Here is a 27,854-nt window from a genome sequence, read left to right on the forward strand (position 1 = left end):
TCAGGTGTGGACTCGTGGCCACCCTCCTCGCCTCCCCCGGTTCACATAACTGATGAGGAAGGGACTCAGGAGGAGCTGGCCTCCCCGAATGGTCTTTGGGGCTGGCCCTGCCCTCCCTGGCCTCCCTCACTGCCACCAGAGAGGACAAAGCGGCCCGGGGAACAGGGCTCCTGCCGGGAGACAGGCGGAGCAGCCTCACTCACACATTTCACACGCTGCCCGCATCAGCCAGCAGCACCTCGTATGCCCCTCTGAGATAATTAAGCATTATTATCCCTATTGGCAGGTGGAGACAGGGAGACAGAGTGGTTCAGTGACTTGGTTATAACTGCTGGGATTGTTTGAGGGCGAAGCCGTGCCAAGAAGGGAGTGCAGTGCAGGAGGCCAGAAGAACTTAAGCTATTTAATGTGACTGATTATTTTAAAATAGCTGCTGGAAGGTGGGGGCCGGAAGAGGGGCTAGAGGCGTGGCCAGTGGACATCGGTGAGGCACCAGAAATTACCCTGTGAATAAGGAATAGACCTAGTATACCTGTGAAAATGGGTTGCCACAGTCTGTCAGATGCTTACAGGAGAGGAGGGAAAACATTGAAGGCTTAGTCAGCTCAGTGAGGACGAGGAATAAACCCCTCAGCTTCCCACAGAGCTGGACAGAGGTCCCCAGGATGGGCGTGTAGACAGACCATCCACCCTACCGGCACCCTCCCCTCTCGGCTCAGCGTCTGGAGCCCTGCCACGTTGCCCTAGGAGGTGTAGCCCTACCTCAGAGTGGCAGGAAGCCCCGAGTGTCACCATGCACAGAGGTGGGAATAGAATGGGAGAAGAGTGGGTGCCTGCCTGAGGGTCACAGGGGAGACACTTGGGACAAAGGTGGGGAAGCCATCACGTCCTGTTGACAGAGACAGGAGCCACAGAGACCTGGTACCAGGTGTCATTAGTGAGGCAAACAGATACACTAGAAAAGGAGAGGATAACTGTGGTCTCTAAGGGCGAGGCAGACAGGCAGCAGTGAAGCTGTGGCGATGGCAGCTCCAGGGAAAAGCACAATTCCTGCCATGTTCAGAAAAGCAACCAATACACCCTGGACCGGCCCGGGAAGGGAAGGGTAGAGAGCAGGGTGACTGGCAGCCTCCTCCTCAGCCCTGACCATCCCGTTTGCTGGCCCTCCCTGCCAACCTTGCCATTCCGAGGTCACATAGAAGTTCACCCTCCCACCCCACCCTCTTGGGGCCCAGGCTTTTGGGGGTTGCACCAGGAGAGACTAAGCCCCATCATCCCTGCCAGCTACCACTGTGGAATGCCCCACAGAGTGCCCTCCTCAGGGCAGAAGTGGTTTTGTTCTCTTTGCCTCTACTGACCCTGACTTTGCCCGGAGAGGGTACGCACTGCCTGCTTGTTGAATGAATGAAGGCAGCATGTGAATTTTTAGCCCTTGTCTCTCCACCCTTTCTTTTTAATTATAAACTTGAGAAATACTGTGTGATAAAAAAATATATATTTAAATGCCCACATCTCAGCCATCAGGGGCTATTTTGGGGGTGGATAATAAAAGACAGCTGTTTGCCCTGACAGTATAGTACAGAGAAACAACGTCTGTTTGGTTGAAGAACAGGTTTTGTTTTTTTTTTTTTTCCAGCTGGGAAACGTCACCAAGTGGCCTTTCTGTTCTTCACACATGAAACACACACTATCATCCGCATATTTTTAGTTAATTTATGTCCAAATAGGCCTTCCTCTCGCTGCTGGAAAATGATGTTTGGGCTGCAATTACCTTTCCAGCATCTCACAGAAGGGTTTCAGCGCTCACAAAGCTCAGGGGAGAGGCGGCACGTACCCCACCGACTGTAAATCTCTCCATTTGTAGCCATTCAAATCACATATTTTATTACTAGTACAAAATACGTTGTGTCATTCATTTTGGAGGAGCAGCTAATGCTTCAAGAAAAGCTTTGAAAAACATTCTATTTAGAAACAATTTTGTCTGCAGCCAATGCATTGTGTCTTTTGGGGTTGTCTTTTCTCCCAGCCCTTCTCTCTGTTCTGTGTGCCATTTGCATGACAAATGAGATCATCCTCTCCAAAAGCTCACCTGTCCATGCAGCCGGTTTCCCACCTAAAGTTCTAATTCTCTGTATGTTGCATCATAATCCTTAGCCTGGTAATAAATTACAGTGTCACCATCAAGATTGTGGCTTCTGGAAAGAAATAAGCAGCGGGGCCAGATGAACTCTCTCAGAAGATTGAGAGACTGTTTTCATGCAAATTCCTGGCATCCTGGGGAACTAGAAACAGCCTCTTTATTATATAGACTCAGTTGCAATCCAGCAGCCAGAAGCCATTTCCACTGGCTCTTAGAAGCCGGTAATGCTCAGAGAAAGAAAACCTTTTTGGCAGAAACTTCTCTTTCTTCTTGGCTGATATGGGTCTTATCTGGAAAAATCACTTTGCTCATTAGGTTGGGCAAAATGGGTCAGTGTACTTTCCAGAGTGCTTTTAAATAGAGACATTCATTCTAAATTACCTTCTTAATTTAACACTTAGAATCACGTTAGATCTCTGGGTCCAAAGCAGTGGGCAGTGACTGGGGAGGAGGAGGAGCGCGTGTCCCGTGGATGCGCCCTAGGGCAGGGCCATCTGTGTCTGAACTGTCTACAGAGGGCTGCACGGAGCCAAGGCTGGCCAACCACATGGTCAGGATGGTCACTGCTTCAAGGGGAGTGTTCAACCTGCCACTCCAGAGGGCCACTTGCTATATGTGATGTGAACTTCACCCCAATTCACCCTCCATTTCCCTTGAGCCATAGATACACTGGACAGAAACTTTGATGAAGCCAGCTCATTGCCTTTTTCCCCATCATTTTAAGATCTTTTGATCATTTTAAGATCATTTTAAGATCTCATCACTCATTAGTCATGGCAGCATTCCTTGCGGAGCCCAGATGAAGCCTCAGAATCCTTCTCAACCCAGACATTAACAATGACCAGAGTTGGTATATGAGACTTCACTCAGTCCATGACTTATGCTGGATTGATCTATGCCAGTGGTTCTTAAAGTGTAGGAACCACACTGAGAATTTGTTAGAAATGTAAATTCTCAAAGCCAATCCCAGAACTAGTACATTTGAAAGTCCAGGTTAGGGCCCTGTGATGTGTGTTTTAACAAGGCTTCCAGGAGAGTCTGACACACACTCAAATTTGAGAACCACGGCTGCAGGCCGGTGCTTGTGACTAATGACTGCTCATTAGAATCACCTGAAGCATGTTAAAACTTACCAATACTTGAGCACCACTCCCAGAGTTTCTGAAGAAATTAGAACACCCACTGGCATTAAAAAATAATAATAACCTTCCCCAGAGTGATTCCCAATGGATAACCAAGCTTGAGAAGCACACGCTAGGCTTTCTGGGTATGTCAGGAAAAGGGATATTGACATGGCCTTCAGCTACCGTTGTGCAATTAAGATGGAGCTCCCCAGGCCTGGAGTGGCCACCTGGGTCTGTGGACACTGCTGGTGGCGTGAGGGTGGCTCTCCCTCAGGCATGTCACGCCTCTCCAGTGAGCAGGGGCAGTGATGTGGCTCCGGCGTCATCAGCAGAGCTGCCTCCTGACTGTCGTCCTCGTTTCCACATCAGTGGAGATGCCAAGGGTCTGTCCCTTGAAGCCCTCATGCCACAGCACTCACACTGCTCAGCAAAGGGCAGTCCTTCAGGGAGTAGACTGGCCGGGTCTGAGCAACAGCACTGAGGAAGCATTACAGAGGACCCTGCGATTTATCTGCTGGGCTTCCACCTAAGCGTTAGAGGTTTTCCTCACCCGCAATAGTAGCCCATGGTGGACCTGCCACCTGGGAATTTAACGACAGTATTTTTAAACTAGTGCCTGATAAAATGGCATACACTCAATGTATTCATTCCTAGGGCTGCTGTAACAAAGTACCACAAACTGGGTGACTTTAAACAGCAGGATTTTTTTTTTGTTTTCTCTCCCAGTTCTGGAGCCTAGAAGTCCAAAATCAAGGTGTTGGCTGGGTCACATTCCCTCCAAAGTCTCCAGGGGGGAGTGTGGTCCACGCCTCTCTCCTCGTCTCTGGTGGTTGCTATCAATCTTTGCAGTTCCTTGCCTTGTAGATGCATCACTCCTCTCACTGCCTCCATCTTCACTTGGAATTCTCTCCTACATCTCTGTGTTTTCACATGGCCTTCTTATAAGGACACCAGTGGCTGGATTTAGGGACCACTCTAATCTGGTATGACCTCATCTTTTACTTTATGTTACCGAGCAAAGGGCTTGCTGCCTGACATGCATAGAAGCCCATACTGTGGAACCAGCATTTGAGAAAAGAAAAGGCTTTATTGTGAGGTCGATCAGCAAGGAGACAGGAGGCAAGGCTCTCAAATCTGTCTCCCTGATCCAGGGCTGGGTCACAGTGTTTCGAATTAGGGGAGGATGGTTGGTATGTGGAAGCACTGGTGGGGCAGGTTTTGATTGGAGGGCTTTTGAACTTGGCCATTTATGGTAAGGTATGGTAAAGGGGCTTCAGCACCGGTCTTCATGGACCGCGAACCTGAACCCTTAGCTTCTGAAAGGGTTCCAGCATTCAGGTCCCAGTCATGTCCCAGTTCTTTGGTTCTGTGGGCTGGAGAAACTTTGGTTCCGGGTGTTATTTGAGATCACACATTTCTCCTCTGTGTATGCTTCAGCTGCACGACTTGCGGTTTTGTTCTGTTGTCTCTGAAAAACAGCTCAGTATACTGCTAGAAACAGAATAGGGCCAGTTTGGGGCTGGTTCTTTGGTTACAGTTACATCCCCAAAGACCAGATTTCCAAATAAGATCAGGAGTTTAAAAGTTGAACGTATCTTTTTGGGGGGGGGGCATAAATCAACTCACAACACTCAATAAATTCTTGTTTAATGGTAACAATAATATACTGGGTGATTTACGTATATATAATGTTGGATCTTCAAAACAACCCTAATATGTTTTATACATTACAAACCTATTCGAGAGTGAGCATTGTGAAAGTCAGGACCATTGTGTGATGGTCTCAAGTCATAAACCTATCACTTCAAGGGGATTCCTCATACTGCACGATTCCAATGATTCTGTGATCACGATACTCAATATTCATGAGTGTCTGGATTCCTGTTATGTCCCTGCTGAGACTTCCTCTCACACGTGATGGGGGAGAAACGTACTGTAGCCGCGCCCAGACACACAGAAGCATTCTCTAGGATAAGTAACTAGCAAGGGAAATCAGTGCTATGCTCAGACTTTAGCCTGGAAAACTCCACAATTGGGTGGGTTCTAGAAACGAAAGCTACGAGCTGTGCCTATCTAATGTCACTGTGGCAAGGCAGTGAGCTGTCCGGATGGCACTGGGGATATCCTTCACTCCTTGAGAGTGGGGTTGAGTCTCGTCACTGCCAGGTTCCCAGCAGAGTGCCAGGCAGAGTGGGTGCTGCATAGATGCTTGTTGCAGGCTGGCTGAGGCTGAGGGACTAAAGTACCTCTATGCTGAAACCTTCTACCTGTTGGCGTCACTCCTGGTGGCAGGTGTAGATGTAAGTTATCAGCAGGTGCCCCTGCAGATGGCTAGGTTAAAATTAATCTGCTGCCAGACGTCATCTCCTAGTTTATCAAATTACATACACACATGCACACACACAAAGCACACACACGATCTTTATAGTTTGTCTCATATCTGAGTTAAGGCATGATTATTCTGAAGCAAACTTTTAGAGATGTTAAACTTTTGAAGAATTTCTGGGCAGCACAACCATTCAATGCCAAGCTTTGCCTGGAAGCTCAGTGTATGAAGTACACTGACAGCAGTGAGATGCCTCTCCCTCCTCGGCCCTTCTCCATCCCCCACGCCCCAACAATGTCCCCCTGATGCAGCTCTGGGGGAACCAGGTCCCTGCTGAATGCACACCTGTGCGTTCAACATCCCTGGGGGCATCGAGTCATCTGGTGCTTGGAGGAACCTGTGCAGGGGACAAACGCTCTCTTCAAGCCCAGTGTTGGCCCCTCTTGCCCACATGAGCACAGATTCCTTCCAGAGAGTCTCGCCTGTTCTCCATCCCCTGAGAATTCTTCCCTCATGCTTCTTCCCATCCAACAGAGCAAACCACTCCTTCCTTATGCCCCTTCCTCATGCCTGCATTGGTAGTAACTGGGACACTCAGAGAACTTTGCAGTCACAAGAATGCCTTGGCCTTGGACTTTCCAGTCCAGACTTCTCTTCTGGCAAGAAGACTTCCCTCACTAACAGAAGCCCTGGTGGCTGCAACACCATCCCACTTCCTTTTCTCCTAGTTCTCTGCGTGGAGCTGGTCACCATCCTCTACATTAATAGATTTCCTTTCATGTAATTGAAGATGGGTTAAATAATCATCACCATAATTACCTCTGAGCATCAGAAGGCAACGCTGATGACATGATGTTTGAAAGGCTGAGAGGAAATCGAAAACTCCCAGAAGGGAAACACCCATCCCCGTGCTCCCCTGGCTGCCTTGGAGGTCAGCAGCCCCTGCTCTCATGGCGGAGGGCCGGTGGTGACAAGCTGTCACCTGCCTGTCCGGCCACTCTTCTCAAAGGCTCTGCCACCTGCTGGGATGGGGGCGGGGTGGTGACAGGCCAAACTCCGTGTTCAGTGAGGCCCAACAGCGCAAGGTGGCAGGAGGGCTGAGGCGCGTCAGTGGACCTGGCACTGCTACTTGACATGCAGGAGGGAGGGCTCAACAGCTGTCACCAGTGGCCCCTGGGGTCTGTTCCAGACTCGGGAGAGAGGACACCTTCAGACTCCCACATTTCCTCTTTGAAATTCAGAAGAATCACACTTTCGTCTCCCCTCCCTCCTCTCTCTGACACAAACAGATGCATAAAAGATAAGCCCTAACTCTCTTTTACCCACAGACCCACACAGCCAAGTTTTCTCTCAGTCTCTCTGTCACACACACTGGTAAGTTCTCACTCACAGAGTCTCATTCCCTCTGTCTCTCACACACACACACACACACACTCACACACTCACACTGCTCTCTCCTACCTCAGGTAACCCAGGTGTAGTGAGAGACCAGAAACCGCTCCCCTCTGGGGGAGCCCCAGGCCCCCTCCAGGTGTGGCAACACCACCTCCCCTAATGGGGACACACAGCATGGCGTCCCTGCGCTCCCTGTTCGCTGGCTGAGTTTTCCACCTCTCTTCCCAGCCATGGTACCGAGGAGATAAAGCCAGTAAATTCATTCATGTTTTGGGGAATGGTGAGAACAGGGCCTCCTGTTGCCTCGCAGCCCAAGCCTGCCCTCCAGGCATTTGTCATGTTGCTGGCATTTGAGCTGAGGATGTCTCCCACCACAAAAGCCTGCCATCGTCCTGGGAGAAATCAGGGCTGTCTTCTTGGCAGAAAGCTGGATGTGTGCCTGGGGAGGTCGGGGCCAGACAGCCTTTATTCCTCCCAGACCCTGGGTAGGAAACCAGATAAAAATACACTTTGCAGTTTGCTCCTTTTTCTCTCACTCGTGCTCAGATTAACCACTTATACATTTTTTTAAATAAATTTATTTATTTATTTAGTTTGTTTTGGCTGTGTTGGGTCTTCGTTTCTGTGCGAGGGCTTTCTCCAGTTGTGGCAAGCGGGGGACACTCTTCATCGCGGTGCGCGGGCCTCTCACTATCGTGGCCTCTCTTGTTGCGGAGCACAGGCTCCAGACGCGCAGGCTCAGTAGTTGTGGCGTACGGGCCCAGTTGCTCCGCGGCATGTGGGATCTTCCCAGACCAGGGCTCGAACCCGTGTCCCCTGCATTGGCAGGCAGATTCTCAACCACTGTGCCACCAGGGAAGCCCCCACTTATACATTTTTGAGGTATTTTTGCTAAAGTCCAACACATGTCTCTGGTGATTTGAACAGATCGTGGAAACGGTCAGTATAAAAATAGCCTCCTTCATCCGAGGCAGGAGGCAGATGAGAAGGGGAAGGAGATAGGGAGCTGCAGGTCTCATAGCCCAGGCATCACAACGGGGCCGTGGGAGTGAAGTCCAATATTTGGCCTGGAGAATTGGAAATGAGGATCATTTGCTCTAGAGAATGATGAACTCTACCCCCGTAAGTGGCATCAGTGCCCTACAGAGCTGCTCTGCTCTCTGCTCCCCTCTATTTCCCCCGTGAGAATTCCACGCTCTAGCCATCCTGCACTGCTGGCAGTTACCATCTTCTCCGTTACCCCAGCATCTGCACGTGCTCCTCTCCGCCTGGACTTCCCTCCTCCCCACACTCTGCCTGATTAACTAGTTACCACGTGTACAGCATGGACCCTCTCTGCCAGGCCCTGCCCCAGCACTAGACAGATCGTAATCCACTTATCCTCATGATGACCTGACTATGTAAGTGCGATCATTACCCCCATTTTGACAGTGAGCTACAGAGGCACAGAGAGGTTAGGTAACTTGCCCTAGGTCACACAGGTAGAAAGGGACAGTACTGGTATCCACACGTGGTCAAAGGCTCCAGGAAACTGCCCTTCTGACTGCTCCTGGCCACCTTCCCTGACCCCTTCCTATGTCAGGGAATTTCCTCTGGTTCTCAGAACACCCTGTATCCCCCTCGGCCTCACCCTCACCACTTTCCACCTTGTTAACAATATGTATTAAGTTTCTGTTTTCTTGTCTGCCTCCCCATGCCTGCCCAGCTTGAGGGCAGGGCCCCTGGCTGAGCTCAGCTCTGGGACACCAGCTCCTCAAATAGGGCCTGGCACAAAGCAGTGCTTCTTGCCTATTTGTTGACGGGGTGCATGTATGGATGGATGGATATCAACCCCTTAGGTAAAGAAAACAGGCCAAGTTCTGGCAGACAAACCAAGGGCCAAGCAGAGAGTCAAGTTGGAAACTCCCAGGGTGGGATTGGAGGGTAAAATGAAGAAACAAACCTAAGAGCGGCCCTTTAGAAAAATGTGTCTGCAGCTCTGGACGTCGACCTGCACAGAAGGGCAGGGAGGAGAGCCAGCATCTATCCGCTCTGGGCCCAGTAAACTCAGTGCAGCTGGGGCTGCCTACAGGCTGCAGAGTGAGGAAAACCTGTCGCCCAGGGGTGGAGCACGAGGCAAGTGGGGCAGAGGGGCGGCGCAGTGTGATCCCGTAGTCAGGGGTGTCCCAGGAGGTATTACCGATCGCTACCTTCGTTTCTGCTTGTTTTGCTCCCTTCTGGCCCAAGTGTCGTGACTCATACATGCTGTGGGACAGCAGAGCATCACCTGCCTGTCACGGCGCACGTGGCCCATCTCACGCAGTATCGTGCGGTAGTGCTTTTCTGCCAGTTTCACTCGCTCCTCCCACCCACAGTGATGTTAGAATCAGGACGTAGGGAATGGGGGGTAAGTGCAGCCTCAGCCCCAGTTGCCACCTCTCGTGCAGTGCTATGTGCCCACATGCGGCATGAGATGGCCCAGCCCCGCAGGTCCCCCTGCCTGGGGGCACCAGCTGTCCTAATTCACGAAATGTCTGGGCGGGGGTGGAATGGAAGGACACATGTGCCCACTTTATTCTCACGCACCTTCAGCTAGGAACCCTACGGTTGGGCTGACCAGGCTTCTCCTTCCCACAGGGAGGCAAGATCCCCGTGAGATGGACGGCTCCAGAGGCCATCGCCTATCGCAAGTTCACGTCTGCCAGCGACGTCTGGAGCTACGGGATTGTCATGTGGGAAGTCATGTCGTTTGGAGAGAGACCCTATTGGGATATGTCCAACCAAGATGTGAGTGTCAGTGGCACCTGGCTGCTACAACCTTTACCCCAGGGGTCCCACAGGCCATGGCATTCCAAGCCCACCTATCTGTTTTCTGCTTGGGGCCTCAGAACGTGAACGTGAGGTGTCCAGGGCAGGGGATATTGGATCCCCTTGGCACCAATGTTTGAACTAATCAAAGAGCCCAGCATGACCCCAAAGCCTGTAAAGATGCCCAGGCCAACCCAGGAGACAATGGGCTGGTTCTGAATGGCCAGGAACCATGAATAGATCAGGCCCAAAGTTAATCAGGAAATGCTACCCCACTTCAGAGCTCCATCATCACGTGTAAAAGAAGGGAAGCAGTGCTGGTGGGAGGGCGGGCCTGGCTTCCAGGCTGCTCTGCTCTGCCAGATGTGCTGTGTTGAGCCAGCTGCAGCTTCTGTCTGGGACTCACACCTCTCCACTTTAAAGAGAGGAATTAATCGTAAAGGCCCTTCTTTCCTGAGAATCCGCTCTTCTGGGAGTCCGTGTCACCTGTCAGTGAAGGATGTGCTGAGTGAGAGTCCCAAAGCTGGTCAGCTTCAGATGGGTCTCAGAAGGGGACTTGTCTGAGTGAAGGTCAGCAACACCCCTCCAGGCCACTCACAAGGGACAGGGGGAAAGGAAAGGGCCATCTGAGATGCTTTAAGCAGAGACCTTCTGGGGAGGTGTTCTAGAGGGGACCCTTTGCTCCATAATTACTAAAAGGTAGGAAGCCTTTGAGGACGATTTTCTTTGGTAAGGTCCCAGTCAAAATCCTACCTGGATTCCCCCACTGCCTTGGACCCTGGGCTGTTCCCCAGGACCACTCCTCCTTTGTGTTCTGAATACATGCCCTCCCCTTGGAGAGTCTGCAGTGCCTGTGTTACCTCTGTTCTCTGCTTGCTCTTCCCATCACCTTGGGGGACAGTTATTATCTTTCCCAACTTCCAAGCAAGAAGAGGCAGGGCTGGCCCAGTCCAGATGGGGAAACCAGCCACCCCATAAGCACCTACGTAGTGGGTGGGCTCTTCGTTACTCGTAAACTGGAGAAGTCTGCCCCCAGACAGCCCTCTATCCAGACAGACGTTCCGAGCCATGGCTGTCGCTCATAAGGTTGAGAAAGGTGGTGCCCTGGGGCTCCAGAAAACACTTTCCAATGAGCCAAAATGGGAGCTGGGTGCTGCCATGACAGTGCCTCCTGCTCCCAAGGGTAGAGTGGCTTCAGCCCAGAGCAGGTGAAATGGCTGCATCCTTAAACAGGTCCTGCTGCCGACCATGTGTGGCATCTAGATCCTCTATTATCTCCGATTATCCATGCTTTGCCTCTGCTCCTGTAGCGTGTCGAATCAGTAAGTGTCGGAATTGATGCCAAGGCTGCTTTCATGAAATCAAGTGCACCCTGGTTTTGTCCATACTGTCAGCTAGATGAGTAATAAACGTTAGCCAGAAAACGCAGACCCATTTTGTCCTGCCCAGAGACTGTAATCCAATTAAGCACAATTCAGCACACATGGAATGGATTATGAAACTCTCTGACAGGCAAGATTTGACATTCAAGATATTCTCAGCAAATGCATTCACCTCTGCTGAAAACAAATGGAGTTTCTGATATTAGACTTCCAGAATTCCCAAATAATTTATTCAATGCACACTCAGGGTATGCTAACTGTGACTAAGCATTGTACTTGCCGGGTCTATTCTTGGGGGGTTTATAGCCCAGTGGCACATACACAGGGTTGTAGAAACATTTTGGGAGGAGGTAAGGAAGGTTTCCAGATATTTGACACTTGAGCTGGGTCTCAAAGGGAATAAGAACATCTGCAAAGTAGCTGTTTATTCTAATTTTATTGTATTTCTCCAAAATAAAGCCTCTCAGCATTGTTCCAAGTACCATTCTGCTCTCTGTGGAAGGCAGAGGGTGACTTTTGCCCATTCAGAAGGTATCTTCTGACCCGGCCTGGGAGAGAGCCGGGAGGAGCTCCCAGCAGCTCGGGCTGCAGCCCGACTCATCAGAAACCACTGAGGTGGTGGCAGTAAAGGATTTTACAGATGACAATTGAAAGGCTTTACGAAAGAGGATTGCAGAGGCAAGTCAGAGTGCTGGTAATTGGGCTTCCGGAGCCCAGGAAGGTCTTTGAACATGTACAGAGAGTTTGTCAGCCAGAGAGAGAACTTGGAAGTTCTACGGCTTGGATCTGATTGACAGAGATAATGAGAGTGGCAGTGTCTGTGGGGAGAAGCTGCGGTTTTATTGAAACATCAGAGCTCAACTTAACCCCCTCTGCCCTGGATCCTCCACTGCTCTGAGCTGCGCCACTTCACCCTCCGCATGGAAGGTCGAGGAAGCACGCCCACCGCCCAACTCACTAATGAAAAGTGCACGTCTGGGGGCAGCCAGGAGCCCCTCTGGGGACAGGAGAGCAAGAGGAGGGGCCCTGCTCCTTTCCCAGAGCAGCTCCAGCCCTGGTCCCCGGTCCAGGCCACCTGTCCCTGGTCCCCACCTAACCCCCACACCTGCCATCTCGGGGTACAGGTGAGCAAAGGCAGCCCTCACCCCATCCCGTTGCTGCAGACCATTCAAAGAAAGTCAGCCCTGCTCCGTGACAGCTGCCGAGACTGGTTCTCACCGCCACACTCGCCATCACCTTCTCTCTGGAAACGCCATCTGATCTCATTTCAATCTCCAGTCTTTTCAGCGTCCATTTACCTCATCTTGTTGTGGACCAAGGAAAGGGGCCCAGGGCTCGCTCTGATGTTTCTATTCTGCTCAGCAGGACCCCCTCTGCCCCCAAGCTTGGGCCATATCTTTCCTCACAATTCAGAGGCAGTCACTGGTGTTTGGACTGAAAGTGGTTCTCCTGCCTCCTACCTGTTTTCTCCATACCTGCCAGTGAGGCAGGCATGACAGGGAGTGGTCCCAAAGCCCCATTAGAGGACTACAATTCCTTTTTCGAAATAATGATGTTTTAATATGATTATAAGTTATATGTATTCAGAAAATTTAGAAAACACCCAGATCCTTAAAAAGAACAAAAATCTCCAAAGGCATAGTGCTTCAGAGAAAGACTTGAATAGATAAATGTTACCCATACAGCAGTTAATGACCTAGTACTTTTTCTTTGGAGTGGAGGGTAAAGCTTTTATTTTTTTCATATGTGCAAGAAGCGTCAATGCTCCCAGAGCATCTACTCGAGTAATAACAACAAAGTTATCTAGAAGAAATAGCAAATAGGAATTCCCTGGTGGTCCAGTGGTTAGGACTCCATGCTTTCGATTTTTCACTCCCAAGGGCACGGGTTCGATCCCTGGTCAGGAACTAAGATCCCTCAATCTGCGGGGAGGGGCCAAACATAAAAAAAAAAGAAATAGCAAATGGAATGAAGTCCCATTTGTAAACAAGAGCATGGGAGGGGGCTCCTCTATCCTCTGTCCTGAAAGATGAGATACAGAGAGGGAGGTGGCATTTACCAAGTCCCCACTGCATGCTTGGTGCTTCCCAAACACCATCTTCCTGGACCTCCCATTGGCCGGCAGCAGAACAGCAGCCCTCTTTGAAGAGAAGACTTCCACTGTAGTAGACGTGGCTGCAATGACAGCCTCCGTGTGATGATGGGATTCTTTCTACTCACATGTGTGGTGCTCAACGTGCATCGCCTCACTGTGTCATTTAATCCTTCTAACACCCCCCATCTGTGCAGTTTCAGGAAGTCAAGTGACTCTCCCAAGTTTCTGGAGCTAATAAGAAATGGAACTAGGATCTGAACCCAGACCTCCAAGGTCTATGCCCCTAATGGCAACGCCACACCATCACTAACACAGCACGTGGGGCTACACTCCTGTGGACCTGCAGGGAGGAGGAATCAGTGACTCTCTGATGTCCTCTTAAAAGGAAAGTCAGCACATCAAACAAACAGAGGAAGTACAAAAACACACACCAGGATGGTGTTCCAAAAATTCCGATGAGGTGGCCTGCAGAAGAGATGGGGGAAGAGCAGCTTAGTGGCATCCGGTCTAAAACTCACAGATGGAAGAGTCAGCACGTGCCTGGGTCCCCAGTCCCTTGATGCTCTGCCAGGAGTGCTCGGGTCAGCTGGGCACACCTCTGAGCTGCGCCCCCGCAGAGGGGCTCTTCCGCCAGTGCTCCTGCCTCTTATGGGCAGACAGGAGAGTAATCTTGTCGGGGTGAACATTCGTATTTGGGAATCTGGTCATCAAATAATTTAGGCAGCGATGCCAGCAGTTTAAGGGGAACAGGAGCTGCCCTACACTGGAAGACTTTGGGGGCCCCTAACTCCCAAAAGAAGTTGAATTTGGACACCAGCCCCTCCTGCTGGTACCACCTAGCTTGTCCTTAGGCAACCCAGAAAGAGCTCGTGGGGCCGTTCAGTGAGTAATCCCACTTGTCCCCATGGTGAGTGGGGACTCTGTGACAGGGCCCCTTAATCCGGCTGCCTGGAAGGAGCTGGAAAGGATGCCAGTTTTAAGCAAGGCTCTTCATCCTCATGGATTACTTGGTTTAGCTCCATACCCCTGTTTCCTACCATGAAGACATCAAATAGCTCCAAGGACTGTTCTCCAGGCTGAGATTCCTGTGGCATCCCCACAGAGCCTAGGAAGAGTGGGCTTCAAGGTATTCAAAACTTAAACTCAGGGACTTCCCTGATGGTCCAGTGGGTAAGACTCCATGCTCCCAATGCAGGGGGCCCGGGTTCGATCCCTGGTCGGGGAACTAGATCCCACATGCATGCTGCAACTAAGAGTCTGCATGCCACAACTAAGAGCCCACACACTGCAACTAAACATGTCACAACAAAGATCCTCTTGCATGCTGAAACTAAGACCCAGCGGAGATAAATAAATAAATAAATATTTTTAAAAAATTAAACTCAGATACCCCTGTGATTTTTTCGCAGCCCTATCCCTTACTAGCTTCGTGCCCTCAGGCAAATGACTTCCCTGTTTGTGCATTCATTTCCTCATGGGGAAAATAGAGCTAAAATGCCCTCCTCAGAGAATAACAGGTAATTTGACTGACAACAGTCTGGCTAAGATAAACATTTGTTAGTGGTATAAAATATTATTCAAAAGTGCATATTCCCAGTTGCTGTTTTTTTATAAAGTGATCATATTGGTGTGGTTTGTATGCTTGTTTGTTTTTCTGCCACATCCAATAGAAGGAATAATACACCTTGATTATCTCTAATGACTTCAGGTTATTATATTATCTCATGCCCCGTCTCATGCCCTGTGTACTGTGCATAGAATTTGTAAAAATATAAACTGATTGAGAATATTCACTTTCTGACCAATTTACAAAGTAAAAAAAAAAAAAAAAAGAATAATCAATTGAAATGAATCTGACATTTTTTAAAGTAGAGGCAAAAACACCTGAAAATCCCTGAACTCCAAATTATTCCCTATGTTGTTAAAGGTGCTTTAACTGTTTATATTAATGTAAAATCAATGCCTAATTATTATAGAAAATAAACATACAAAGAAACAAAAAGAAAAACACAAAGGGTATTCATGTTTCTACCTGCCCAGAGGCAACCACCGTTAGCTCCATGGTATAGATCCTTCCAAGGACTTTTCTATGCATGTGTGTAATTATTAGTTTTTGTTTTGTTTTGATTCTTGTTTTTTTTTACAAAAGCAAGCTTATACCATACCTGCTTTATACCATACCTGCACTTACGCAGCCTGCTGTTTTGCCTAATATTACAATGTGAGTATATTTCCATTTCAATAGGCACATTTTTGTAACATCTTAAGGCCTGCATTGTATTCCTGGCCTTCCATTGTGTTATAATAAATTACAGAGCAGGCATAATTGTTTTAAATGAATTGGAAATTAAGAAGTGAAGGGTGAAAAACACAACAATCTGAAAAACAGAAAAAGGACTTAAAGATCCTAAAATCTTTACAAAACTGTCCCCTGGAGTCTGTGAAAATTAACAAAACCTGATTGGAGATATTCATGTTGGATCACCTTGTTATTTCCACTGTTGTCATTGTACTGAACCAATTTGTTTAACTAGATTATCTTCTACCCAATTCCTGTCGCTGCCTCGTGAAGATTAAGGCAGATAATGCCTAGGTAGCACCTAGAGGGTCCCTGGCATGGAGTAGGCTCCCCATCAAATTGTGATCCCTTCTTTCCCTTTTTTTTCCCGTAGCAGTGAAAGGATGAGGTCACAATGGGCTTTGGTGGGTGTCCTTTGCAAATAGTTGGCACGTTTCCCATGTGCCATTGTTTCATCTGCCCTGGTGCCACCAGCTGCCAATAAGGCAGAATTGGGCCTGACGTCCTCTCAGGGAGAAGCTCAAACCATTCTTCAGTAAACATTTACAGCCATCTAGTGTGTGTCAGGCCCTGTGCCAGGTGCTGGGGACACAAAGGCACAATAAGAGGTGGGCCCCGCTTTCTGGGAACTCACAGTCTAGGGGGAAAAGCCAAGTATATGTAAAATCTCTTACTGTGGGAGGTATAGGAGCACAGAAGGCGGGGCACCTGGGGTAAGGAGGCTCCATCCTCGGAAGCTAACTTGTGAATGACTGGCTGGTGGCTCATCACCAATCACACCTGTTCCCGTGTGTGTCACTGCAGGTCATCAATGCCATTGAGCAGGACTACCGGCTGCCCCCACCCATGGACTGCCCAGCTGCTCTACACCAGCTCATGCTGGACTGTTGGCAAAAGGACCGTAACAGCCGGCCCCGATTTGCAGAGATTGTCAACACCCTGGACAAGATGATCCGGAACCCAGCAAGTCTCAAGACTGTGGCAACCATCACCACCGTGTGAGTCTAGTGGAACCGGGTGGTTCCTAGGGGTGGGTGGTCTCATAGTCAGACAGGGCCCAGAGCAAGGCTGCTAGCCTTCAGTCTACTGAGAACAAGGGGGAGGCGGCTGAGCTTATCCACGGATGGAAGAAGTTCCAAGACTCTTCCCTTCCTTCTTCTCTTCAATCTCTCTGAAATATTCCCTGCCGCCAGCATGGGCTGTAGACAGATGAAAAGGTAACATATCTGTATCTCTACCTTCCATTGGCCTCAGATGGGCTGCGCACTGGGCTCTGTAGGAGTTGAGTGTATCTGGTCTGACTGGTATGAGACCCCACTTGTGGACAATCCTGTTTCCAGAAGGCACCCTTTCTGTTAACCACACCAGTGCATGAGGCAGGTGGAGCTGCAGACTTGGAACCTTGGCCTACTTATTAACAGGTAAAGACCCTGATTGCTGTGGGAGAAAGAAATTCAGAGCAGTTGGATTTGTTATGAGCAAATGCACAGAACTCTCAGCTGTCAGCCACAGTCAGCTGTACATCACGCATTTACATTTGCAGCGTTAACTCATTTATTAATTCATCCTTTCGACCAGAGTTTATTGGGTGCTTATGTGCTAAGCACTGTGCCCTTGCTGGCTGTATAGAATGAGCAAGATAGACATGCCCTCATGGAGCTTAGAATCATTTAGGAGCAGCGAACATTAATCAGATGATTGCCCAAAGAAATGCAAATTGAGACTTCACTGGCCAGTGCAGCAGGGAAGTGACGGATGCTTGGAGAGCATACACCTTGGTCTGGCGTCAGGAAGGCGACCCTGATGCCTGTTATTTCAGCTGCGAGCTGAAGAGGGAGGGTGCGTTAACTGAAGGAAAGGAAGATGGGAGTAGAGAGTCAGGGTTCCAGATCAAGGGTGCAGCATGTGCAGAGGCCCGAGTGTGGGAAGGACAGGGCCAGCGTGTTGGGAGTGCAGTTTGTGGAGGGACCAGGTGGGGACTGAGGCTTCTGAGGTGGGCGAGAGCCAGACACTCAGAGCCTTTAGGCCCTGCTACGACTTCTGAGCTTGGTTTTCAGAGCAATGATCACCCACTGAAGGGTTTGACATGAATCAGGGTCAGGAGCTGGGTTATTGTCAGGATCACATCTCCATATTTTAAAGAGCACCAGGCTATAACATGGACCTGTTGTTGAGGGGAGCATGAAGACAGACTTGGTAGGAGGACATGGCAGTCGTAACCATGGTAGAGAAGATAGCATCTTAAATCAGGCTAATGGTGTGGAAAGAAGCGGATGAGTTTGAGAGATTTTGAAGGTCAAATCTTTATGACTTGGTGAAGGGTTGGGCGTGGGTGCTGAAAGTGAGGGCGATGTGAAGATGGCACCCTGATTTCTGGACTGGGTACCTGGTGGTGGGGGGGTCTGCTTTGAGAACATGCCCGAGAAGGTCAGTGGTGGGCTGTTCTGTTCCATTTCTTTCCATTAGCTGAGGACGGAACCCGGAGAAAAAAATGTTACCAATAGATTTGGAGAGGTTGCAGTGAACTTTATATATTTGTAAAAGGAACATATCTTTGGTTGGTGAAGCTCTTAGATTTCAGTTTACAAAGGAGCTGTGGTCCTTCTCTTCCCTTCAGACTGCCTGCTGTGTCAGTCTGCCTGTCTGGGCTGACTGGCATGGGACAGAGCCCAGAGGCAGGGGGGCTGGCCACCCGGCCTTGAGAAGCCATGCCAGCTCAGGATTGTGTAGGGAAGGAAGGGTCAGCCTTGGTTTCCTGCATAATCCTCATCCCACCAGGGCAGCTGAGCCTCCATGAAGTCTGCCCTCCGCACAGAGTGTGGCTCTGCCCACGTGCCCCTGCAGCTGTGGGGTCACCTGCTCCCCTCTGTCTTCCAGGCCTTCCCAGCCCCTGCTCGACCGTTCCATCCCAGACTTCACTGCCTTTACCACCGTGGATGACTGGCTCAGTGCCATCAAAATGGTCCAGTACAGGGACAGTTTCCTCACCGCCGGCTTCACCTCCCTCCAGCTGGTCACCCAGATGACGTCGGAGTGAGTGATGGGAATCACCTCTGTGCGGCCCGTGGGTGGGGTCGAGGCTCTCTCCCTGCAATCACCCGTGGTGCAAGTCACGCCTTCTGGCCTCATCCTCAGAGTTACACCTCAGCATAGAATCGGACCTGGTGGGGAAGCGCCTTGGAAAGACGGAGGGCTGGGGTGGGGAGGCCCAGATCTATTCTGGGTCCCAAATGAGAGTTCTTCAAAGTCACAGCCATATGTCATTTGCCTAATCACTGAGAGTCTCTCCTCCGTTTAAGTTTTTAAACTCAGCCCATCAAAGAGAGCATCCAGATGGAAAGAACACAGCCAGCCAGCACTTTAAACAGCATAGCAGGAAGAGGCAGAGCACTGATTCAGCAGCAATCTCCGATGCACTGGGAGCCTGTCTTCGTGCTTAGACAGCGCTTGTAAATAAGCCGATGTTTCCATCCCCCACTAGTTATTTTCCAGGCTGCAACCCCCATAAGAGTGTGGAAGAATACAAAACCTAAGATTATTCAAATCAGATGAGAGCCAGAAAGGGTCTTAAAGGCCTACGTAGTCCATCATTTCCCCAAGAATGTTCTGAGCAGCACCTGCTCTGGGAAATGTTAATAGGTTCTCCTTGGAAAAAAGGTCCCATAGTCAAATAAATTTGGGAAATACCGAGCACTTCAGCACTCTTTTGGAGAGTCACTCCACATATTAGCATTGTAAAGCCCATGAGAAATCCTGAAGTAAAGAAACCCACATAAAATTATTAAATGCCATGGAAGCGTATTTCGGAGGGGTGGGGTTTTCTGGGCCTGCATTTTGGGAAATCTCTATCTAGTTCCACTCCTTCTATTCAGCGATTCAGAAAGGAGGTGATGTTAGTTCCCGAAGACTCGGCCATCAGGAGTGACAAAGCGGGAACAGAAGCCTGCTTTCCTGACTGCCGGGTCCATGTGTTCCAGCCTGCCCACCCAGGGCCACATGGGGCTATACTCGGCTATACACACCCTGGAGTCACCTGGGCGTCTTTAACTACTGATGTCTGATTCCTACACCCAATGTAGATCTTCTGATTCATTTGGTACGTGGTGAGACCTGGGCATCAGGATGTTAAAACTCCCCAGGTGATTCTAATGTGCAGCCAAGCTTGGGAACCACTGGACTAGAGTGGGCAAGTCGAATTTTGAATACACACACACACACACACACACACACACACACACCCAGCAGGGACCTCACCAGCTGCCCGGCTGCAACGTGTACTAACAGCACCAGGGTTGGTAGCCTGTGACACACATTCTCCCTGGCAGAGGATAAGTCAGTCCGCCAGGCAGTTGACAGACACTTATTGATCACCTGTTCTGTGTCAGGTTCAGTGCTGGGTGCTGGGGCAGGCCAGTTGCTGAGTCCCAGTGGAGAGGCGGGGTCATCCATCCTGAGCAGTTGAGCCCCAGGGGGGTGGCTTATTGACACTCAGCCTTCCATCCCAGATTCCTGCTCTGCAGTCAGTCTTCATAGAGTCCAGCTTCGTGTCTCTCAGGTTTATTCTTGCCTGAAATGATGGAACCTCCACTTTCTCCCAGGAAATGACTTGGATGTGCCTCTAGCCTTGGATCCACTAAACACCAGAATTCACTTTTTCAAACCTGAGTTCATTTCCTGGGGATGCCTAAAAACGTCCTCACCATTATGAATTATCGTCAGACACCAAAAATAAAAACTAAGCCCTTCCCAGCGGAAAACCAGCTTTCCCAACCCACAGAGCTGAAAAGGATGCCTGGGCTCAGGGGCAGAGTGGGCGTCCATGAAGGCAGGGCTGCGCCTGCTTTCCCACTGTCATGGGGCTGAGTACGGGGACCATCATCACCTGATCCCCCACAGACTGAAGGAGTCAAATGGAGCAATTCCCTCAGTCTGGGAACAGCCACATGAAAAAGAGCTAGAGGAAAAATAAAAGGAAAGTGAAACTGAAAAGTAAGGGATTTACTTCAAAGTAAAAAATGTCCACACACTATTGGAGCACTTTCGTTTGCTACTTGAGAGATAAAAGGCAGAAAAAGAATATGTGTACGTAAATAAAGTAGATTGAGGGACAATTTGTGAGTTCAAAATCCAAGCATACCTCTCAAACTTGTGTGCTGAAAAGACGTGGGCAATTTGACAATCTAGACCAGTGACAGCCCTCGGGGGACTGACAGCCAGCTGAAAGGAGGGGTCAGGAGAGCCCAGGCATTGTGGACGGGGGCCCAGCACAGGAGCCTCCTCATACGTCTTGTGCACAGTGCACAGAGCGATCTGCTCTGCTGGGGGTGGGGGGTGTCCGCAGGGAATACAGTCAGGGCGCCAGAAGAGTTCTGAGAGCAGCCCTGCAGGGTGGCTGAGAGCCAGGCCATCCTGAATTTGAAGCCCAGCTCCTCCACTGCTTACCTGCTGTGTGATCTTGAGCATGTTACTTAACCTCTCTGAGCCCTGCTTGCCTACTCTATAAAGGTGCAAATAATAATAGTGCCCACCTCATTGGTTCATGGTAAGAGGTGAGTGGAATAGTACATACAAGGCAATTGGCCTATTGTCTGCCTGCAGGACACACATGAGAAATGATGGCTGGTAAATTATTATCATTGACTCTGAGTGGTTTGGCAGTTTTTACGAAATGCTTCCATAGGTATAAATGAGTTAGTATATGGCACATGGGAAGCACTCAAGTAATGTAATATTGTTAACTAAAAAAAGATGTATGGGTCTCCCCAAAGACAAATATAAGCCATGAACTTGTTCATATTAAGACTCACAGTTCAAAGATGAATCCAGTCCAAATCCCTATCCTAAACATCTTCCTTGGATTCCTGCTTGGGCAGATATTTGAAAGTTATTTTGAGATCACCCTTCTTAAAAATTCATGACGTTAAAATTCAAACAGAGGCAGAAAATGGAAACTCAGGGGAAAACATCAGAAAACCAGGCAAGCCTCACATCTTTTCATTCACAGTGGGTGATCACTAATTTAGGCAGAAACCTCACAGAATAACTGAAGCCCCATACAGTGTGTGCTTGCATTTTTAAAAACAAATAGCAGAGGAAAATTCTAGTCCACCTAGGGTCATGGACACAATGAAGGGCTGCTCCAGAACCCGCAGGTGAGGAACAAGGCACAGCACTTCCAGGGCCATCTAAGTTGGAGGGCGCATTGGAGGTGGGGGCCACTGCTTGGAGGAAGTGAGATTGAGCAAGGGAATATCTAGTTAGGTGTTTTTCAGACTCGGGTAAACTTGGGCTCACTGGATTTTAAACACTTTTATTTGCCTACGCCACTATTATCAGGAGCTTACCTTCTGTGATGAGTTTTGATCTGTGAAAAGCACTAACGTGCCTCCTTTTGTGGCTTTTTCCCTCCTAGAGACCTCCTGAGAATAGGAGTCACCTTGGCAGGTCATCAGAAGAAGATCCTGAACAGCATTCTGTCTATGAGGGTCCAGATGAGTCAATCACCGACGGCAATGGCATGAGAACTCCCATTTTCTGTGGGGAGGAGAGGAAGGAAAAGGACCAGGCTCAGGGGGGAACCAGAGGTTGACCACTGTGGAATGTCCTGGAGAGATTGGCTTCTCAGCTGAGAAATGCATTCTCATCAACGAAGAATAAACTGGACCTACTCCTAATAGGCAACCTTCATTTCTCAGTGACAGACGCAGGTTTAAGATGCCGTGGGAAACCAAATATGTAAGAATAAAAATACACAAAGGTGATGTTCGATGGAAGTGAAGACAAAACAATATGTGTCTGGGGCACCAAGAGTGAATATAGCTCCCACCCTGGGTGGGCTGGAGTCATCCATCTACAAGAAGAAAGGGAAGGAGGTAGAGGGAAGAAACAGAAGCAGTTTCCCATTTTCTTCCTCACCAATGACATTCTTTTCTTTTCTCCTTTTGTCCTCCTCCCCGAGTCCTCACCCTTCCCCCACATCCATCTCCCTTTGCTCATGACTCGTGTAGGGAAGTTTCTTCAAACAAACCCCAGCTCCTGAGTCTCCAGATGTTCTGTCAGTTGCCAAAGGACCTTGCTGACCACTGCATGGGGAATCCAACCAATTCAATTAATGTCTTCATATTGAAGAAGAGATGTACCTTCAATTGAAACCTTGTTTTTCTTTTGTTTGCATTTTCTGCAAAAAGGAAAAAAGAAACCACAAATTGGAAAAAGAAAAAAAAAAAAGAAAAACCTGTTTCCGTGTGCAAGGGCACGCCTATGTATGTCTGTGTTATAAAATGACCGCTTGTTCGTAACAGATGCAAACAAGAAAGAACTGGGAAGTCTTTGTCCCTGGAAGATCCAAAGGGGGGCCGGAGCATGTTGTTGGTCTGGTTTTCTGATTGGCTCCATTGGCCTACTGGCTCAATGAGGAGAGAGGGTAGGGAGAAAAATAAAATGAAAAGGGGAAAAAACAACTCCAGAGGGCTTGCAAATTCAGACAGGAAACAGGTGAGTGGGTTTGAATTGGATGCAGTGTGGGACATTCGAGAATGATACTGACTAATTCACTATTCTTGGTGACATCTGAAGAGAAGGAGAAGGAAGGTGTTTCTGGAGAATGTTCTTCCACATCCCTGGAATCTACAATTCAAGATGGCGAGGGCGAGTCCTTCTTCCCTTGTCTGGGGACTGGCTTAAGCTGTGTGACATCCGAGGAATGTTTCAGATGTGTCTGTGTTTCTCTGCATTCCTTCCTGTACCACATTGTTCAATTCACTTTTGTAAATTCCACCTAACATTTAAATATTTTTAATTTCTCCTTTTACCTTAATCTCCTTGCTAATTTTATCTGTCTAATTAAAATGAGCAGAAGCATGTCTGGGTTTACATAGAATGGTGTCGGAGTGTGTGTTCCCAGACGCCAGTGGGTCCCTCCCCACGTTATGGGAGAATCCTTAATAACTGCCCTTCTTCCCCTAATAGGGGAGGGAGGGAAACACATACCGGACCCAGGGACTCCTGAGAAGCAGAGTTTGTGAGAATCACTCTTACGGGAGTGACCCAAAGGAAGAACTAAATAAATAGGAGGCTCTGAAGCCTCAAATATGCAGCGTAAGAAGTCACTGGCAAATAAACATAAACAATCACCGATAACGCACGATCTGCCCTGAGCTCAGTTTACACACTGCATTTGAGAAGTTCACATCCAGGCCAAATTTGTAAAAGCCACTGAAGACTATTCCAGACTGCTTCCTTGTGGGGTCCGTGAATGTACAGTTTGGGGGGGTGGAGGGATGAGGAAGCAAAAGAAGCTAGGTTCCCACGTAGCTTGTTTCAAACATATTTAAGGTGAGATGAGCCTTTTTCCCTATTCCGAGGTAACTTTGTACTTGGAGAGATCCTTACCTTCTGAGGCCCCTTCAAAAAGGATCTTAGGCCTGGGGGTACAGCTCTGATGCAGGGAAGCCCCATCTTAAAGCTCCACCCTTTGCTTAGTGGGCTGGGAGAAGATGGAGAGAACTGTCTCAGCAGATTGGCATATGGCTGCAAAGGGCCCCCATCCAGCCATATAGCTGGTAGAAGAGAAAACTTCCCTTATTAATAGCTTACCAATTCCATGCACAATTTGCTAATTACCCCAACGACCTCAATCCATGCCGTGTTTTACAAGCCTAAGCAATTCGGCTAATCTACTCTCAGTTCTCCACAGGAATGAATTCTAATTTGTCACCAAATTCCTCAGGCAGCCTCCTGAACCCGAAATCCTCACTGTGCCTCCACCAAGGCCAGCCCATCTCCTGGCTGTGGACAAAGCAAGGTCAAGGTGAAGGTCATGTCACACCCTTTAGTTAGTTTTGTCTATCAGATCCCACAAAAGAGAGAAAGAACCCAACATACACAAGGGGAAAGCATGAGGGGTCAGCAGAGCCAAGACCTGGACACCTCAAGGCATAGTTCCCAGTGGGAAGAATGTCACCAAGTCTGGACACGGCCTCTCCCTGTAGATGCCCAGTACGGCTTCACAGACTAAGCTCACCTCCTCCATAGCTCAAAAGGAAGTGTCCCTCCGGTGAGTGAAACCCTGTGTACTCCCTCTGAGCAACGGCAGGTCTCTAACCTCTCTAACATCAGTTTCCACAGGTTCATAGTCAGCTGGTTATAACTACCTTGGAGGAAGCCTAGCTAACACTCCGGGGTAGGCCCTCCGTGCCAGGCACGTTTCTAAGGACTTTACATGTATTAACTCTCAGCAGATGCTTTATTGTTCCCCATTTTCAGGTGAGGACACTGAAATACAAAGACCTATCTCAGATCACACAATGGTGGAGCCAGGATGTGACTCAGGCTCTCTGACTCCATGCTCTTACCCTCCATCCCAGCGGGCCTTACCCCTAAGTCTGCATCAGCATCACCTGGAGGGTGTGTTAAATAAAACACAAGTCACTGGGCCCCACCTCCGAGTTTTCTGATTCAGTAGATCTCAGGAGGGGAACCCAAGAATGTGCATTTCTCACAAGTTGTCAGGTGGTACTGATGCTGCTGGTCCGGGGACCACACTTGGAGAAGCACTGCACTGCACAAACCTACCTTCCTAACAATTAGTAATAATAGACATAAAGCCCTTGACTCAGGCAATGATAGGCATCGAGGTTCTTGGGCTGCCCAGGAAGAGGGGAATGAACCCTCACACTCTTGGGCGTGAGGGATGGGAGAGGCTGGTCTCCTGCACGAGATGTCTGTGCCCACCTGCACTTTGGCACCAAGGGACTTTACTCACACCATGAAAAGAGCTCCCTGGGGAGAAGGCTAGTGGCAGCAAGACCCCAGTCCTCTGAATTTCAGTTAGACAGGCTGACTCACCATGTGGTAGAGAACTAATTCTAATTCAGCTCCTTTCTTAAAAACACACTTTGCACAGTGGTCAGTAGCCTGTGGCCCTGAGAGCCAGGCTAGAAATGGAACCTACAGCCATGCAGTGCAGCCCAGGGCATGGCTCCCAGGGGAGCCACCTGTAGCCACCAGGAGTCACAGGGATGGGGACAACATAGGAGGCAGGTGGGAGATGCTTAATTAATGTTCCTGGGTCAGGGGTTATGGGAATGGAGGTGATTTGTGGGAAAGCCTTGGAGATTATGACTCACCTCCTTGTGGCCCCTCCCCACCCTTCTCTAATACTCGAAGATAGGAATGAAGAATAGAGTAGATAAATCTACAGACATGTGGTTATTGCATCATCTGAAAATCACTGAATTTCTTAGATGTTGAACAGGTATACAAACTTCTAAGATCATATGCCTCCTTCCACCTCCCTGTAACCCCCCTCCCCAAGTTATGTGTAGAACCAGGTCACTGGGCTCACACCGAGGACCCCTAGGATAATTTAAATCCAATGAGCATTAGAAGTTACCCTTGACCATCCATTTGTGAAGAAGAACAGAAACCAGTGAGGATTGAAGACTAGGACTCCAAGAACATTGTGGGGCAGGAAGGACGAGACAGGCAGGAAGGTGAGAATCTTCAAAGCATCAGTTAACAAAGATGCCAACAGCTATGTTTCATTCCAGGAAAGCCTTTGTGGGCTGGCCTGGAACTTTCATTATCATTTCTGAAACAATAGTGGCTCTGGCACCAACTGATTAAGCATGATGAGTTCCTCCCCCAGAAAGTGAAGCAAGGGAGAAGCACAGCGTGATGGGGTACCAGCAGCAGACAGGCACCATCCAGGGTTCACTGCCACCAGGAAGGCTCAAAGGACACTTAAGATCCCTGTCAGAGTGAGGTCCGTGTTCATTGCCACACCTTGCAGTTCATATAGAAGTTACAGGGTCATTTTCAAAAGTAGCCAGAGGGTTTGTATTGTCCAAATTATCAATGGGGCTGAGGGCTGGGGGCTGTACAAGGCAGTCACTGAGGTCACAGAAAGGTTATCAAATGGAGGAAGGTCATTCAAGTTGATTGGGGTCAAAAGGTGAATTATTCACCACCGGGAGTCTTTTGAGATCAGCAATTTCCAATTGAGAATAGAACAGGAGCACAGTGGTCTGAGAACAAACTCTCTGTCCCTCTCAGAGAGCAACAGTCCTGGGGATGAGGGTAAGGATGGGGGACGATGCATTCTGCAGACCCCACTTCAGGGTGGGTGGGCTGGACAGACCCATGGGCAGTGGTAGCTGGACCTGTATCACCCACCTGTGAGAAAAGAAGAGCCCTCCACACCTTTCCCTCCATGCTTGCATCCCTCCTGGGCTGACCATGTTATCACGGGCCTTTGATGGGTCGCATGTTGCTGGGAGGCATGATTGGCACACAGCATTCCCAGACAGAACCTTCTGGTGATACCCAGAGCAAGAGTGGACACAGGGCACGTCCTATTCACTTCTGTACCTGGCACACCGCCTACCGCAAGGAAGGTGCTCCATACATATTTGGTGGCTTAAACAAGTTTGAGTTGAGAAAGTCTAACATGTCTTACATCACCTGCGTTGGTCCATGACCTTAACAACAGGCTTTTAAAGAAGTGAATCCCTAGGTATTTGGTTGGAATCTTTCTCATTACTCTTAACTACAATCAATTGTAGGCTATTCTAATTTTAGTTTTGTGAAGTTAAACACACTCTTTTTCAACCCTGCATCTTTGATACGATGTCACGAACTTCCCCAGAGCACCAGCCTGGGAAAGCAGCCTCCCACTGAGTGTCAGTCACTGTGCAAAGTTCCTGAGATGCAGAAATGAAATTGGCACCATCCCTGGGGCAATAGAGGCAAACTGGAAGGGCAATGAAGCACAGTGAGTGGTCCAGCCTTCTGAAAGCAGAACCAGGCCCTTGTCCCTCCAGGAAGATGTCTGGCTGGGCAAAGAGGATAGGCAGGACTTTTCTGGCCAGGGAAACTTTATTTGCATCTTTACCACTCTCTGTCCACTAAGACTTTCTTCTAAGAGTTGTTTTACCTTTCTAAAGACACCCTTACTCCTGTAGATTTCCTGTAGCCACACATTCACCAGAAGAAGTTAAAATAAGCAAACAAAATGATGGGCAAATAAGCCACTTCTAAGCTACTGAGATGCTGAGCCCATGCTATGCTGTTCTCCTAAAAGAGAGAGGTTCTCTTCACTCCAATAAGACTTCAGTCTCCTTTTCTGATCTTTAAATTCATATTGTCAAGTACATTATGAACAAATGTAGCTCTGGAAATGGCTTTCAGACACAGAATACGATGGCAAGTCCCAGCTACCTTCTTTATTGCAGAACTCAACTTCGTAAATAACTTCAATGGAGAAATAAGGAGCCATAGGAGCCCAGAGAAGGGCACTGCCATTGT

At 49.0% G+C, this 27,854-nt stretch overlaps 1 protein-coding gene across 2 annotated transcripts in view; it reads left to right on the forward strand.

Annotated features, from left to right (window-relative positions):
• Positions 1–22,781, forward strand: part of EPHB1 (EPH receptor B1) — a 430,653-nt gene extending 407,872 nt beyond the window's left edge. For both annotated transcript variants that reach the window (XM_082460821.1, XM_082460820.1), the window contains 4 exons: positions 9,602–9,751; positions 16,353–16,546; positions 18,426–18,581; positions 21,961–22,781. In XM_082460821.1, coding sequence (XP_082316947.1) covers positions 9,602–9,751; positions 16,353–16,546; positions 18,426–18,581; positions 21,961–22,069 — 609 coding nt within the window. In that variant the 3' untranslated portion in view covers positions 22,070–22,781. The remainder of the gene's footprint in view (positions 1–9,601; positions 9,752–16,352; positions 16,547–18,425; positions 18,582–21,960) is intronic.
• Positions 22,782–27,854: the final 5,073 nt, after the last annotated feature.

The sequence above is a fragment of the Balaenoptera physalus genome, assembly GCF_965194825.1.
Source record: "Balaenoptera physalus genome assembly, chromosome: 4".
Taxonomy (NCBI): Eukaryota; Metazoa; Chordata; class Mammalia; order Artiodactyla; family Balaenopteridae; genus Balaenoptera; species Balaenoptera physalus.